The sequence below is a fragment of the Balaenoptera physalus genome (genome assembly GCF_965194825.1).
Source record: "Balaenoptera physalus genome assembly, chromosome: 16".
NCBI lineage: Eukaryota > Metazoa > Chordata > Mammalia > Artiodactyla > Balaenopteridae > Balaenoptera > Balaenoptera physalus.
Window position 1 is genome coordinate 28,687,463 of NC_138898.1, and position 16,292 is coordinate 28,703,754.

Here is a 16,292-nt window from a genome sequence, read left to right on the forward strand (position 1 = left end):
CCCTGCTAGATACTAAGGATTCGGAGATGGATAAATCCCTGGCTTAACAAATCTAGCAGGAGAGACCAGCCCACCTAAATAGGACACCATGTGTGAGAAGGACTATAATAATATAAACTAAGTACTGCAAAGCTTTTTTTGCCCCTTTTTTGACTTGCTAAGAAGCCCGCACTTACTTGGGTAGTGATATCAACCCAAGTAAGTGCGGAACCACTTATTCATCCAGCAAATATTTGTTGAGGGCCTGTGGGGTGCCAGGCACTGGTCTAAGCGCTGGGAACTAAATTAAGAACTAAATGGGCAAATATTCTTACCTTCCTAGAGCTTATATTCTAGAGACAATAAACAAAGTACATAAATATATTAGCTGTTGCTAAGGACTGTGGAGAAAATAAAGCATGGGGAGAAAGAAAGAGACCCCTGAAATACAAACTATTATAATATTTCAGATGAAGATTTTGGAGTGGAATAAAGATGTAACATATATGAACAACATTAAGCATAAGACTATTTAGGTGAATAAATAAATACTGTTTATATGGAGTGCTTTCCCTATGCCAGGTCCTTGCTAGGCATTTAGCATGTATAACTGCTAATCGTGACTGTACTCATGCACAATATCTGTAATTAGCTCCATTTTACAGATAAGGAGACTGAGGCTTAGAGAAGTAAAGTGGTATTCCCACTGTCATAAAGATAGTGGGTGGTGCAGTTTGGAATTCAAATCCTGGCATATTTGAGCCCAAAGCCATCGTTTCTTTCTGTTAAATTAGCCTCCCAGCAAAGGGGAAAAACTCATTCTGAGACAAAGGGATTTTAATATAGACATAGATTTTTATAGAGTCTCCCTTTGAAAACATTTTAAAATGCTCATTTTAACTAAATTAAGGGGTGGAGCAGCTTCTCCAGAGTAGGAGGTCTTTTGGGGAGAGAGGTTTATAATTACCCACCCTCTTTCAGCAAGTGTGAGCCATGTTGGGCGCTGTCAAAGGCCCTGGATCTTAATGAAGGCAAAAGAATTCAGCTTGATGGGGGAAGTGCCACTGGAAATCAGTTGGACAGGAATCAGCTGCTGAGGATGGCAGGGAAGCTGGCAGCTGGAGAAAGAAAGCAGGTCTGGGAGGAGAGGTGAAGGATGCTGATTTGGGATCAGCATGGCTCCTGGGCTAAACAGGAACAGTTGGGTGAGCTGGGCCTGTATCTCCACACAAAGCCCCCAGGAGCCTCAAGAAGATAGGTGAGACTTGGCTTCCAACAGGAGCAGCATGCCCACAGTGGCTGGTGGGATTGGAATCAGCTGGCCCACCTTCAGTCTCATGTCCCCTGTTCCTACAGCTCACATTGTGGCCTTTGGCGAGTCGTCCGTTTCTGCTTAGAAAATGTGGCGGTTGGACTAGATTGTCATGAAATGCCAGGAGAGAGAGCGAGAGCGAGAGAGAATGCAAGAGACAGCATGAGTTTACGTGGTTCCCTGCTTTGGATTCCCAGGAAGATAGAGCTCTCTGATCTCAGATTGGGTGGGGGCTATCTCCATGCAAAGGAGCTGTGGTCCCAGGCAGATCAGATGACATCTGCACATCCCTTTAGCCCTTTGGTCCTTGTGTTCCATGGGTCCTTCAACCTCATGTCAGCAGAGCACAGCACATACAGGGTAACTTGGCTGAGCTCTGAGGCCACCATCTTTCCTTTATCTTGGGATCCTCCTTGCAGAGTCACAATAGGCAGTCCTCTATCCCTACAGCAAATCACATGAAATAATGTTTCTTTTAGCATTCATTTTAGGGAGAGCTTTATGTCTCCTAAAGAACTAGTCTGCTTCCCGCTCTCCCCTAACTATAAGAACAAGAAGACTGGGCATAATTTCTCTTTTTGCTTTGATGGCCAGGAAGCTCAGAGTGGAATCTGAACCTCGTTATTGCTGCCACGTTTGCATGTGTGGTCAGGCTGTGGTAGTCCCTGCTTCCCCAGGCCTCGGTTTCAATGTATATTTTACTGTGTCATTTGTGAGCTGCCTTAAAATTGGTGAGACTTCTGTTTTACCCTTGGCTTTCCTTCCATGACTTCTTTACTCAAAAAGCCGCCGTTTGTTCTTATTTTATCAGACCTCTGCCTGGATTCAAACAGGGGTGTGGGGTGGGGCTGCAGTGCAGAAGCTTTGTCACTAGAGTCAGGAGTTGAGCGCCCAACCCAGGCTTTGTGCTCCACTGGCTGAGCAACTTTAGACATAGGGCATGCTCCCTCTGGCTTTCAGTTTCTCTCTGTAAAACGATGGGCTGTGACAAAGTCTACCCAAGATTCCTTCCATTCTAGAATTCTGTGAGTGTGTTAGCTCCTGTAGGTACTTGAGGTAAATGCAGGGGAGGGGTGGACGCTGACTCAAGGATCCTAAGAACCACAGCAGAGATCTGAAGAAAAGAGAGAGTCCATAGGTTCAGAGGCCCCATCCTATGATGCTTTAAAGCTGGAACCTCAGGAGGAGGCGGTGGCAGGAGAGGAGCCAGGCTGCGGCTTGACAGCTCTATCAGCCGGGAAGCCCAGGGAAGCATATGCTGTGGCCAAGGTCGTTGAAGGACCTCCACCTGCCAGGAGCCACTTGCCAAGCAGCTGCCAAGCTGGGGCTGGCACCAAGGCCCCTCTGTCCCCCACACCTCCCCATGGCTGTCTGCAGAGGGGCAGCCTTGGCACAGCTGTGGAGAGATGGAAACCAGTGTTGCCCCTGCTGCCCCTCCCCATGTAGGAGACTTGCCAGGCATTGGCCTGGAGAGCCGCCACCCCAGGGCAGTCGGCCTGGCAGAGGGTGCCAGTAATTTCAGAGTCACCACCTGGGCTTGCTCTGACTTGCCCTAAAGCAAGGAATAATACCTCTGAAAAAGGAGAAAATATCCCCTATAAGAGGTAGTGGTAGCAGTAGTAATGGCAAGAAATGTTCTGTCCTCTATTTGTCTAGAACTTCCCCCGTTGCTCCATTCATTGCCTTGGTTGGATAAGGCAGGGTCAGGAGGGTGGTTCCCACTGAATGCATGAGGCAGCTGAGACTCAGGTCAAGGGTGCAAGGTCACCGACGGGGACCATGTGATGTGGCTTGAGGAGCTGAGGGTCTGTCAGTGCTGGGCTCGCACAGCACCTGGGCTAGTGAGCAGGATGCAGCAGCTGTTGGAAGAGTTGAACACAGTGGTCCTCATGGTGAGGGCTTCTCCTTTGCCCACGTGGCTGATTCTTGGAGGGACATGGAGAGACTTACACTGTTTAGGGAGAAGACACATGAAGAATTTCTTTTTAAACAATCTTCCTTGCTCTGCTAACCTCCTGTTTCTGTGATGTCCACTTTCTTTTTTTCAGGAATATATTATTTTGTTTATTATCTTTTTATTGAAGTATAGTTGATTTACAATATTGTGTTAGTTTCAGGTATACAGCTTAGTGATTCAGTATTTTTTTCAGATTATGTTCCTTTAGGTTATTACAAGATAATGGGTATAATTCCCTGTGCTTTAAAGTATATCCTTGTTGCTTATCAATTTTATATATACTAGTTCGTAGCTGTTAATCCCATACCTCTAATTTGTCCCTCCCCCTTCCCTCTCCCCTTTGGTAACCACATGTTTGTTTTCTATATCTGTGAGTCTATTTCTGTTTTGTATATAGATTCATTTATATTATTTTTTAGATTCCACATATCAGTGGTATCATATATTTGTCCTTCTCTGTCTGACTTATTTCACTAAGCATAATATTCTCTAGGTGTATCCACATTGTTGCAAATGGCAATATTTCATTCTTTTTTATGGCTGAATAATATTCATTGTGTGTGTGTGTGTGTGTGTGTGTGTGTATATGTATATATACCACTCCTTCTTAATCCAATCATCTGTTTATGGGGCTTGGGTTGTTTCCATGTCTTGGCTATTGTAAATAGTGCTGCTGTTGAACATTGGGGTGCATGTACTTTTCCAAGTTAGTGTTTTTTCTGGATATATACCTAGGAGTGGAATTACTAGATCATATTGTAGTTCTATTTTCGGTATATTAAGGAACCTCCACACTGTTTTCCTCAGAGGCTGCACCATTTTACATTCCCATCAACAGTATACAAGGGTTCCCTTTTCTCCACATGCGATGTCCTGCTTTTATGGAAGCATGAGGAGCCCGGGATGCGGGGATGTAACCCCCGCATCTCCACCCTGGTATTTTAGAATCTCCTGGGAAAGTAGATTTCTGCTTTTTCATACAGCATAGCGGTATGTGTCCCAGTTCTCTTGTACGATGAGGCAGTCATGATGCAGTAGAAATGCAGGCACTCACGACCTAGACGTCCAGGTGTGACCTTGAGTGATCTCGAAAGCTCCGCAGCTTCAGGTTTCCCATGTGTCCTGTAGATCAGTCTCCACCTGGCCTCCCTCCACAGGGAATTTGTGAGGATCAGATGAGGATGGGGATATGCCAGACCTTCAAAGGGGCAGTCTTAGTCGCCTGTCTCCTCCAGGCTGACCCAGAGTCAGGAGGACCAGGGCAGTACCTGCCCTGGGCCCAGCTGCCTGAAGTCAGGTAGAGGCAGGAGGGCTGCTTCTAGCTCCTGTCCTGTCACTACTTGCTGAGCCATCCTGGGCTATTCCCTTCCCCTTCCTGGACCATGCCTGTCCTTTTACAATGGTTCATTTAAAATATAGATTATATAGATTATTTTTGCTTTTTATTAATCTATAGCCACATACTATAAAATCCACCTTTTTAAAATGTACAATACAAAGGGTTTTAGTATATTCACAAAGTTGTGTATCTGTCACCACTATCTAATTCTAAAACATTTTCATCAGTCCCATTAACAGTCATTCCCTATTCCTCCTTCCCCCAGCCCTTGGCAACTGCTAATCTGCTTTCTGTCTCTATGGATTTGCCTATTCTGGCCACTTCATATAAATGGAATCACAATATGTGGCCTTTTGTGTCTGGCTTCTTTCATTTAGCGTAATATTGTCAAGGTTCATCCATGTTGTAGCGTGTATTGGTACTTTATTCCTTTTTATGTCTAAATGATATTCCATCGTATGTATAGGCCACATTTTGTTTGTCCATTCATCCGTTGATGGACATTTGGGTCATTTCCTCCTTTGGGCTGCTGTGAACAGCGCTGCTATGGACATTCCTGTACAAGTTTTTGTTTGAACACCTATTTTCTATTCTTTGGGGTGTATACCCACTAGTGGAATTGCTAGATCATTTGGTAATTCAATGTTTTACTTTTTGAGGAACTGCCAGACTGTTTTCCACAATGGCTGTACCATTTTACATTCCCACCAGCAATACACAAGGGTTTCAATTTCTCTGCATCCTCGCCTGTACTTGTTATTGTCTGTCTTTTTGATTATAGCCATCCTAGTGGATGTGAAATAGTATCTCATTGTCGAAAATATATATTACATAGATTTTTAACCTGCAAAACCCTTTTAAAAATGTCAGCTTACTTCAGACCTTCCATATGTAGAACAGGTACAAGAGGAGTCTCTCGAGGTGAAATGGGGAAGGAGGCCTGAGCCCACCCCCTCATAGTCCCAGAGGCAAGTTCTCTAGGTGGTTTGAAGACCACTGGCTCTTGGTGCCCTCCAGGCTCCGGAATCTGAGTCGAACCACCAGAGACTACCTGCATAGCAGACGCCTCAGCCCTCACGGCCATCCTGGTTGCCTTGGGAGCCCTCACAGCATTTGGCCAAGCTGTGGGTCTGCCCTGCGCTGTAGTGGGGTTGCCACAGTGAGAAGGAGTCCAGTGGCTCCATCTATGGTTCCAGCTCTGAGGACAGCTTGTGTAGGAAACAGGAAGCAAACTGGAGAAATGCCGCCACTGCCTCCCTTCCCGAGTCTAGGGAGAAAGGCCCTGGTTTTGCTGATAGTGCAGAGAAGCATAGTCGCTGATGAGGTCGTGAAGCCAATGGAAGGTTTACCAAACTCCTCAGCCATGAGTATCCCTCATAGCACTAATCCTCTGAGGTCCAGAGAGGGCGGCCGGAACACTCCCAGGCCCGTCTCCCGCTTCCCTCTGCATTAGCATTCTAGGAGCAGCAGGCGCTCTGCTGTTTGACGGGTGGAATGTTCTGCATTCTAGTGTTGCCTTGGCAGAGAGAAGATTCCTCCCAAGTTCTGTTCTATTGGTTGCATTGCTCTGCTTTCCACAATTGTGAGAGGCTTGAGTCATCAGACACAGATTGTTCTGTTCCTTTGGATTTTAGGATAGCTTTCTTCTCTTATTGATGGCTAATTCTTTGAAAAAAAAAAGATAATTTATAGTGCATACAGGGACTTTCACTTAGCTAGAATATTAGATTAACCTAAGTGCCTGGTTTCTCCCCTATGACTTGCTGATTGAGCAAAATGCCATAGTGTTTCTTCGAAGAATGCAGCTTCCTAGTTTTACAGATGTAGAAACTGAAATCCAGGAGTCCTAGTAATTGAAAGGGAAGAAAGCATCAAATAGAACCCTATTTCATTTACAGCGCTAGAATCAGAGAATGTTGGATCCAGAAGTGTCTTTGAGACCATCTAATCCAACCCCTTGGTCTATCAAATGTGCCTGTTTAACTCATTGCGTTTCTAACGGTTGCGTGTTAATTGTGTTTATTTTTATGAAATTCCCCAGAGGGAGGTGTTCCCTGAGTTTCAACCTAAGGCATGGCATGCTAAGTGGTCAAGAGAGTAAGTGACGGGTGAAGTCCCAGGAGGAAAGTCCTGTAGGGCAGAGCCTTACAGAAAGTGTGATGTGTGCATGAGGGCAGGGCAGGGCAGGGCAGGGCAGGGCAGGTGCTGTTGGCTGGGCAAACAGCCTTTGCAAAGATATGGGAGCAACGAACAGGGCTTTCCTCTGGGGTCAGCAAGCAGCTGAGAGCAGGTTGGAAAGGGTATAGACAAGAGGGCCTTGAATGCCAGGATCAAGAGTTTTGCCCTAATTTTTACTTAATCCGGGGCCTCTGATGAATTTTGAGAAGGCTCCAGGCCCTTTTCTCCACTGCTCCTGCTGCTGCCCTGACCCAGGCCCTTCTAATTTCTTGATAACCTCCTAACTGGTCTCCTGCCTCTATTCTTGCCCCTTTCCAGCTACAGTCCACAAAGGCCCCCAACGCAGGGGCTTTCTAAAACGCAAGTCTGATTGTGTCCGTCCCCCTTTTAAGGCCCTTCCATGGCTCCCTGCTGCTCACAGGACAAGATTCTGGCTTTTGTGGCTCTGTGTGGCCTGGCCCCACCTTCCTCTACAGCCTCAGGCCCGCTGTGCCTCTGCCTCCACTAGGCTCCCTAGTTTCCTGAGCAGCCATGCTGATGAATTACTCACAGCCTTTGCCCACACTTCTCCATCCCTCCCATTCACTTTCTCTGCCTGGTGACCTCTTATTCACCCTTTAAGACCCAGTGTAAATATCCTTTTGGAGACGCTTTCCCTGACCCTCCTGAAGCCACTATTATGCCTTGAATGTTTCTGTTTTGAAGCTCACATTGCATTGCAATTACCTATTGCCAAAATCCTGGCAGTTCCCATTTTCGAGTGTTTATTGTGTGGTGGGCACTGGGCTAAGCCCTGTGCATGCACGATCCTGTGTTATTCTCACAGTAACCACATGAGGTGCATTCTGTTACAGCCCCACTTACAGATGAGGAAGCTAAGGCTCAGAGAAGTGATGTGACTCGCCCACCGCATGCAGCTGGAGGGTGACAGAGCTGGGATTTGAGCCCAGATATCTTTGACTGTTTCTGACTCCTTCCATCTCCTGTTCCCTGGATCCTGCTCTATCTCCTGAACCCCCACTGTTGGGCGTGTGAGGCACTAATCAAAGGGGTAGATGCAGCAGGGTGGCCATGGTGTGGGCAGGATGGGGAAATGGGGCTGGGCTTAACCTGGGGTGGAGGTGATAAGCAACTGTCAGCCCAGCTCCCCACGGCTAGGGGTTTCCTTTCCACCTTCCATTCCAAGCGGCTACCTGGGGACAGGCCTGCGGGACTCCAGGCCGAGCAGGTGGCGTGGAGACAAACGCCATGGCAATCTGCCTCCTCTCTGGGGCCCAGAGGGGAGGGAGGACCTGAGAGAGCCCAGGGTGCTCACTGACACTTCTGGGCTAGATCCTGGGGAGGCAACTCCCTTTGGGCCTGGGTGTCTTCTGCCCTCCCAGAGGGACCCCAGCCTGCACGGTCCCATCCCAGCAGGAGAAATGCCACTTCCACCTCTGTCCCAGATGAATGGCTGGCTTTGGCCTCCCAGGAGACTGTCGTCTCCATCCAGGTACAAATGCCATCCCCTTCCCACCCCCACCCCCCTGGCCAGAGAGGAAGGAAGAGGGAGCAAGAGAGGAGGGAGGCGTGGGGTTGCCAAGCAAGGTAGGAGCAGGGACAGCGACAACAAAGCCCTCGTTGTCCCGAGGCCACACGCAGCTCCAAGGCAAAGCAGGCATCGTGCCTGCCTCCCAGGACCTGGGCCTGGAGCTCCACCCGGACTTTCTGAGCTCCTTAGCAATGCTCACCAGAGCTGGCTTGGAAGAGCGAGGCCCTGCCTCAGCTCTGAGTCCTGCCTCTGCTGAGAAGTCCTCCTGAAAGCACAGCATCCTCCCAAAAGCCAGAAGTGGTGATGGGAGGATGGCCGGTGAAGCCAGGCTGACTGGGGCTAGAAGCCAGGGTCTGTTGGACGGGCAGCTGTGTGACCTTGGACCCAAATGTGATAAAAATTCCTGCCTTGAAGGATTTTTATTTGAAGTAATGGGCCAAGGCACATAAAAGCACTCAGCATGGTCACCTGGCCGCAGAAGTGTTCAATCAGTGACAGGTGATCCTTGAAGCCCTTGTCCACCCACGAGTGAGGACTGTCAGCCCCTCCCAAGCTGCTCCTAGTTGAGGCCCTCCTGCGCCCAGGAGGTGGTGAGCCATTGGTGGCCTTCCTGGCAAGTGTGGAGGAGCACTGTCCCCTCAGCCCCTGTCTCACTGTTCTTCCTCCGGAGGCCGGCCCTGCAGGTCCAGGAGGCCCTGCCTGAGCGGTTGGGGCATGATGGGTGGGATGCATCGCCAAGCTGGGGCGAGCAGCTCAGGTGACAGGTGGGGTGTCGGCGGCTCCTGTGCCTGACACCTGACACCTCTGGGCAGACAATGCTGGCAATGTCCGAGCCCTCCAGGGAACACGCCACGTCTGTGTCACAGCCAGGAAACAGGCCACCTGAGTAGCGCCGTTGTCCACTCAGGACGCAGCCCCGCCGCTGGCCGGGATGACCGGGATCCCCAGAGGCCCTGACGTGGGAAGTGGGGGGTGCCCTGGGCAGGGGCTCTGGGGTTTGAGACCCAGCCCCTCAGCATCTGGTGTTGGCCTGGTTCAGGTGTTGGCCCTGCCACACTGGGGCTGGGACTTGGGCAGTCCATTCCCTCTCGGGTTCCTCATCTGTAAAGGGACTAATCACAGCACTTCCTCATAGGGTTGTTGGGAGGAGTCGATGGCATAATGTACGTAATGTGGTTGGCACGGGGTCTGGTGTGGAGCAGGGCTTGGTGACCGCTTTTCTCCCAGCATGGGGGAAGGTCCAGCGCACGGTGTCCTTGGCTGAGTCTCCTGTAACCCAGGCTACTGTCCTTAGTTCCTGCTCTGAGCATGGAAGGAGGGGACTAGGGTCTCTGGAGCTGGCACAGAACTAGCGTGTTGGCTGCAAAGAGCCCAGGCCTCTCCACCTCGGACTCCAGGAGCTCTGGGCTAATGCCCAGTGCAGGCCTCCTTCCACAGCAGCCAACACCAGCCCAGCATGGGGCCTCTCCCCTCCTTAAACTTCTGTAGAGCTGGCTGCCCTTGGAACCCAAACCTCTACCCAGGAAAGGGGCCTTGGGATTCCTGGGCAGAAGGCCAGGTCTGAGTCTCTCTACTGATTTGTCAAGAGGGCCAAGGATGGATCTCTGCAGGCATGGTCACTTCCTACTGGGTCCAGCCTACAGAGACACCCCCTGGGAGCAGGGAGGAGTCTTCATCTCCCATCTGTCTCCTTCCTCATTTGCTTTGAGCCTGTGCCCTGAGTTCCTGGTGCACCCCAAAATGAGCATTTGCATGGATGGGTGCGGGCATGCCTGTGTGCAGCATGTGGGCAGTGGGGGCGGGGGGGCGGGGCAGGCAAGGGCCGCATGTCCTGCATTGTGGGCAGGCCCCCTGAGCATGTTCACTGAGCCATGTGTGGCATGCCTTGGAATGGAGGGGATGTGGTACCTTTTCATAGTCGCGTGTATCCATATGTCTTTCTACACTTGTGTGGTGTGTTGGTCTGTCTTGTCTCCCCTGTAGACGGGAAGCCCTGAGCCACGCGCCAGCAGGCACTCTGGGAAGGTGACATCGAGACTAGCCCAGCCTAATCTGGGGTTCCTGGTCCTGCTCCAGGAGTCCTCCAGTCTGCAGCCCCCGCCGAGGGAGGATTGACCAGCGCGGGGGTGGGGGTCTGAGAGTCAGGGGTCCGGGGACCTGGCTTATAGCGTAGAGGACTCAGTGCTGGGCCGAGCCGATTAGGAGGCCCTGCCCCAGTGTCAGTGACCTTGGGCGAGGCCTTTGTTCTCTCTGGGGCACATTCACTCATCTGGAGGACACAGGGTTGGACTGATGATTTCTGCCCGCCCTGAGGCTCTGATGATCATGATTTTAAGTCGGGTGGTGGTGTGAGAGCCTGCTAAATTTGTTGGTGGAGGCAGCTGTGGCCAGAGCCTGGCCTGCGAGCCCCCCGCTCGGTCCTGGGTGTCCTGCTGAAGGGTGAGAGGAGAAGCCATGCCGGGCAGCGGCCCCAGCGAGAGGATGACGTGGCCGGGCCCGGCCACCCCCGCGGCCCCCCCAACCCACCCTCTCTCCTCAGCCCCGGGGACACCGCTCATCCCGCCCCTCACCCGGACCCACAGCCTCATGGCCATGTCCCTGCCAGGCAGTAGACGGGCCTCTGCTGGATCCCGCAGGTGAGTCTCCCCAGTGCCCGGAGCCTTGGCCTCTGAAGGTGGCGGCAGGGAGGGTCTCTGTCTCCAGTCCACCACCGGCTTGTTTTTGAGCAAGTCATGGCCCCAGTTTTCCCATCTTTAAAATGGGCTTGCTGACACTGGCCTCAGGAACTATTTATGGGCTCAAATGACACAGTGGGTATAAAAGTTCTCTGAAGACTTAAACCATTGAATCCCTACCGTCACCAGTATTGTTGTTCGATCTTCACAGTTACTGCAGGGACGACATGCAGCCTTCCACCCAGGCTCCCCTGGCCCCCCCGTGTGCCCCTCCTCCTGTCCCTCCTCCTGCCTGCCCCATTCCTCTCCACCTGTGTTTCAGTCTATGCAGGGACCTTTCCCTCTGGGCTTTGGGGACCCCGGAAGTTGAGGACCCTTGGTAGGGGTAGCTGGGACCCCACCCTTGGCCTGCAGCCCTGCTCAGCCTTCTGGGGAGTCCCGAGGACCGGCCTCCTTCTGGTTTTCCACCTTGATTTGCACTGTCTGTTCTGTCACCCCTGTCTGTGCATCCCCCCGCCACGCTTCTCTCCCCGGCGGTGACCCTGAAGTGGGGGCCCTTTGGGCTGCAGCGGCCTGGCGGTGTTCGCCCAGTGTCCGCAGCTGCCCACCAGCCAGAACGAGCACCTGCCTCTTCTTCCTGCCTCCAGGCGCACCTCTCCCCCCGTGAGTGTGCGGGATGCCCACGGCACCTCTTCCCTCAGCAGCAGCAGTAACTCGGGCTCCTGCAAGGGAAGTGACAGCAGCCCCACGCCCAGGTAACCAGCCACTCCCTCCCACCCGGCCTGGCCAAGCTGGCTGGGGCCCTGAGTGCCCTGGGGGTCGAGGGAGGTGGGCGTTCTAACCATCCCCAACTCTAGCACACTTCCCGGCTGTGTGACCTTGAGCAGGTCACTTCTCTCTGAGCCTCAGTTCCCATCTGTAAGATGGGTATGATCATACCCAGCTGCACGTAACCAAAGTCAGTAGCTGAGACAAACTGGGGATGATGCTTTCAGAACAAGGGGCCAGAGGCGGGAAGCTCCCCGAAGTGTCAGGGACCCCATCTCCACCATCCTTGGTGTACAGCTGGCTCCTACACCTGCAGGCATCAGGTCAGCATCCAGGAAGGAACAAGGTAGAAAAGCTAAAGCCTCTGAACCCCCAGAGACTCGTGTTTTTGAGACAGGACACATTCCCCAGGAAATTCTGCCTATACTGTGCTGGCTGGTGCCAGGTATGACTGGCTACAGGGAGAGTTAGAGGTTCCCAGTGTAGGGCCACCCAAGCAAACTGGGGGTTCTGTTGGAGAAAAGGCAAGAATGGATATTGGGAGGCAACTCATGGCGTCCACCAGCCTGCTCTTCTAGGTGGTACACTGTGAGGGTGGCAGAGTGGAGTTGGTTTAGGAAGTGAAGTGTGTTACAAGTGCAGCATGTGCTTTGGGCTCTCATCAAAGACGAAAGGCAGGATCGGGCTGGGGAGGCGGGTAAGGCGAGCAGTGGGTCCTCAGAGACCAGGACGTGCAGGCTGTGATGGCGGCGCCCATCCTGCTTCCCTGCGTTGAAATACAAGGAGCGCGAGGGGGGAGCACAGGCTTAGGATGTGATTCAGTCTGAGTCTCCACTCCCTCATCTGTAAAGTGGAGCTTACAACCCGGAGGCTTCAGGGAGTTGATATCTGCACCCACCACACACTGCTGCAGGCCCGTGACACGTAACCGCTCTCATTAGGACTTTGGTTCAACTTGAGAATCGTAGGCAAGAGAAGGCCAGGAGACTCTGGCCTGCAGCTCCCATGGCCAGAGCTCCTCCTGGGAAGGCTTGTCTTGAGTGAGTGTCATTTGTGTGGCCAGATCACACCGAGGCAGCAGTTCTGAGTTTTCCACCATGACACGCATGATGGGTGACACACATATGCTGGACCCATGCCCCAGCATCCTGTCTGTAACTGCACCCAGACTGGGGGGGTGGTGGTGTGTGAGTGAGATTGATGATGCATTAATTTACCTTTTGAAAAGTGTATAATTGGCAACTTTAATACTTTTTTATTGGTAGCAGATTTTTGCCACACATGTCATAACTGCAACCCATGGGGGCATTCCCAACCCTGAGGCTGAGAGCTGCTTCCATGCAAGGGTCTCCTTGCCACCATCAGAGTTGCTGGTGAGCAGTGCCTTGGCTCTGGCCTCACTATAAGTAGCCAGGTGTTCCAAGGCGTGAATAGCTGAGGGACATGAATTGTAGTATACTTCTCTTCTCAGGTACGTATAGTATATATGTAAATATATACTATATTAAAAAATATTTTCTCCCACAAAGAGCTAGTGACTAAAAATATATGAGTGTTAAATGCTATATTGAGAAGGAAAACTCGTGAAAGCAAATGGAAAAAAGTTAAAATAGTTACTTCCTTTGTAATCCCCAGCTCTTACTAGTTTAAGTAATCCTGGTTCCTCCACCCCGGCACAGGGAAAAGGCCTCTTTTTCTCACCACAGCTCTGGGTTCCTCTCGCCAAAGCCTTTGCAGGGCACCAGGATGTCTACTGGCCTAACACGTGGGGCTCAGGGCCCTTGCTGGCTTCCTCTCTTTTGGAAGGAGATTTCTTAGAGCCCATCAGAGGGGACCCCGAGGTCCCATCCGACACCGCGCCTCTGCCCCTTGCCACACAGAAAACAGGCCAGTGTGTGACTTGACTTGAGTTAAACTTAGAGGCCAGGAGCTGAGTGAGCAGAAGAGAATCGTTTCTCTTTTCCTCCACTTCTGTCCACACTTTTTCTTCAACAGCTTACGATTTACAAATACTTTTTCCTCAGTTAATGTTAGACAGCTTCCCCAAAACTTTTAAAACTGCCTCCAACTTGGCTCCTTCGGCAAATGGGCCCCACCAGGGCCTGTCTTTTCTACACCCATAAAATGTGATTGCCTCTTGCTAGACCTGGGACTCCCCGTCCCCTAAAGGAACAGAGTTGGATGGCAGCAAGGCCTCTGCCAAATTGTGTGAGAACACGCCCAGGTGTTTAAGCCAAAATCCAAGGAGGTTTCTTCCCAAACAGAACAGCCGGCAGGAAGCTGTGAGTTGAGGTGGCCCGGCCGTGGTCTGCTGGTGGCATTGGGATGTTCCCCTTCCCTGGGTGAAAGCCTCGGCCCTCCCTCCTCCACCGGGTGGGAACTCCTCCTCCTCGGCCCTGGTGGGACCACACACACACACACGCACACACACACACGCACACACACACGCACACACGTCTGCGCCACCCTGTGCTAGGGTGTATGTGGCTGCCGGGAGCGGTACACGTCCAGCCTGCTGCCACTGCAGGGTACAGCTGTGAACAGGGTGATGCCCAGAGACAGCCAGTGTTCACATGTGTGCTCACGTGTGCCCCCAGAGCGTGCACATGCAGATGGAAAGGGTCTGCCTGCGTTTGTGTGAACGTGTTCATGAGCTGGCGTCCTAGAGCAGTTGACCCTGGACCAACAAGGGGATTGGGGTACTGACCCCTCGTGCAGTTGAAAATCTGCATATAACTTTTTACTCCCGCAAAACGTAACTGCTAATATCCTACTGTTGACCAGAAGCCTTCCTGATTACGTAATTAGTTGATTGACATGTATTTGGTGTGTTATATGTATTATAAACTATACAGTAAGCCCCCTACATACAAACGAGTTCTGTTCCAAGAGAGCATTCGTAAGTCCAATTTGTCCGTAAGTCCCACAAAGTTAGCCTAGGTACCCAACTAACACACTTGGCTATATAGTACTGTATTGTAATAGGTTTGTAATACTTTTCACACAAATAATACATAAAAAACAAACACAAAAAATAAAGAAAACATTTTTAATCTTACAGTACAGTACCTTGAAAAGTACACCAGCCAGGTGAACTAACTTATGTGATTGGACATGGGAACGCACGTTCACCTTTGAAAGTTTGCAACTGGAAGGTTCATATACTGTATTCTTACAATAAAGTTAACTAGAGAAAAGAAAATGTTAAGAAAATTATAAGGAAGAGAAAATACATTTACAGCAATATACTGTATTTATTGATACTGTAAGTTTACATTGTTTTTAAACTGAATCATCTGTCAGTACATCAATATTGTCTTATATGATACAAAACACTGTAGCTGTTACATGTATTACTAAGACTAGACATCAAAAATGAAAAGATCATCTGAAAAAGAAATTCGTATTTATTTACGGGTATAGTGTGCATGCATTGATAACAGAGAAGCTAGCAATGGTTGCCTAGCTTATCTAATGAATGAATCATTATAAAATTTTTATGGCCTACAGTATTACAGTCATATTCAAAATATGGTATTAGAAACATTGTTACATTTTTCTAAAAACCACTTACCTGTGATGATAGGCTGATAGGCAGTTTCTCCAATTAGGAGAGAAAGGCATACTGTAGGGTAATGTGATTCTTTGAAAGCAAAGTTGTAGAACACTAAGAAAACGAACGCATTATTAATTTTATATCAACTATCACCCACCTTATGCCAGTGGAAGGACAGGCTGCCACTTCAGTGCCAGTCTTGCACACAGTGTTCTACACGATGAATGCTGAGGCAGTGGTGGTGACGACAACACAGAAACGGCTCACACGGTTGCGGCCACACAGTTACTAGATTTTCACACGAAGTCACTCACACACATACACAGCAGATAAACCCTTGCCCACCGTGCAGGCCCCAGGATAATTACACGGAGGGGGAGACCTCTCCCACCCTCAGCCTTGGTCTCTGGGTTGGGAGGGTGGACACCTGAGCTCTGGGCTGCGGCGCCGGGACTGGGTTGGCGGAGGTGGCGTCACCCCGGGCAGCGCCAGGCTGGTGCGCGCGCTCTGTGACGTGTCTCCCCAGCCCGATCTAGAGGAGCCCTGAGCTCCCCACCCTGACGCTGCGCTCGTCACTGGAAAGAGTCTTAATAAAACCCACCTCCCAAAAAAAAAAAAAAAAACCCACCTCCCAAAGGGGCTGGCTGTTCTCGTGCCCACAGGGGCCCCGTGGGGGAGGCCTGGCCTGCAGCGCTCCAGTGGCCAGGGGACCAGGATGGGTAGGCGGGGCCCCTGGCTCCTGGAGGCATAGCGCCTCGCCAGGCCCCTTCCTCCCTCCCTGCTGACAAGCGTCCCCGGCAGGCGCGCCATGAAGTACACGCTGTGCAGTGACAACCATGGCATCAAGCCCCCCACCCCGGAGCAGTACCTGACCCCCCTGCAGCAGAAGGAGGTGTGCATCCGGCATCTGAAGGCCCGGCTGAAGGACACGCAGGACCGGCTCCAGGACCGGTAAGCGGGTGGCCAGGGCCCTGCAGTATCTCTGGGAGGAAGGCGT

The 16,292-nt window shown here is 51.0% G+C and overlaps 1 protein-coding gene across 10 annotated transcripts in view; it reads left to right on the forward strand.

Annotated features, from left to right (window-relative positions):
* The window catches only part of SNPH (syntaphilin), a 41,648-nt gene that overhangs the window by 17,411 nt on the left and 7,945 nt on the right, over positions 1 to 16,292 (forward strand). For 2 of the 10 annotated variants that reach the window (XM_082429243.1, XM_082429240.1), the window contains 3 exons: positions 10,836 to 10,932; positions 11,520 to 11,726; positions 16,097 to 16,246. In XM_082429243.1, coding sequence (XP_082285369.1) covers positions 10,883 to 10,932; positions 11,520 to 11,726; positions 16,097 to 16,246 — 407 coding nt within the window. In that variant the 5' untranslated portion in view covers positions 10,836 to 10,882. Of the gene's footprint in view, positions 1 to 9,431; positions 9,460 to 10,279; positions 10,423 to 10,673; positions 10,933 to 11,519; positions 11,727 to 16,096; positions 16,247 to 16,292 lie in introns of all 10 variants that reach the window. The other 8 variants (XM_082429246.1, XM_082429245.1, XM_082429241.1 and 5 more) reach the window with 7 other exon arrangements.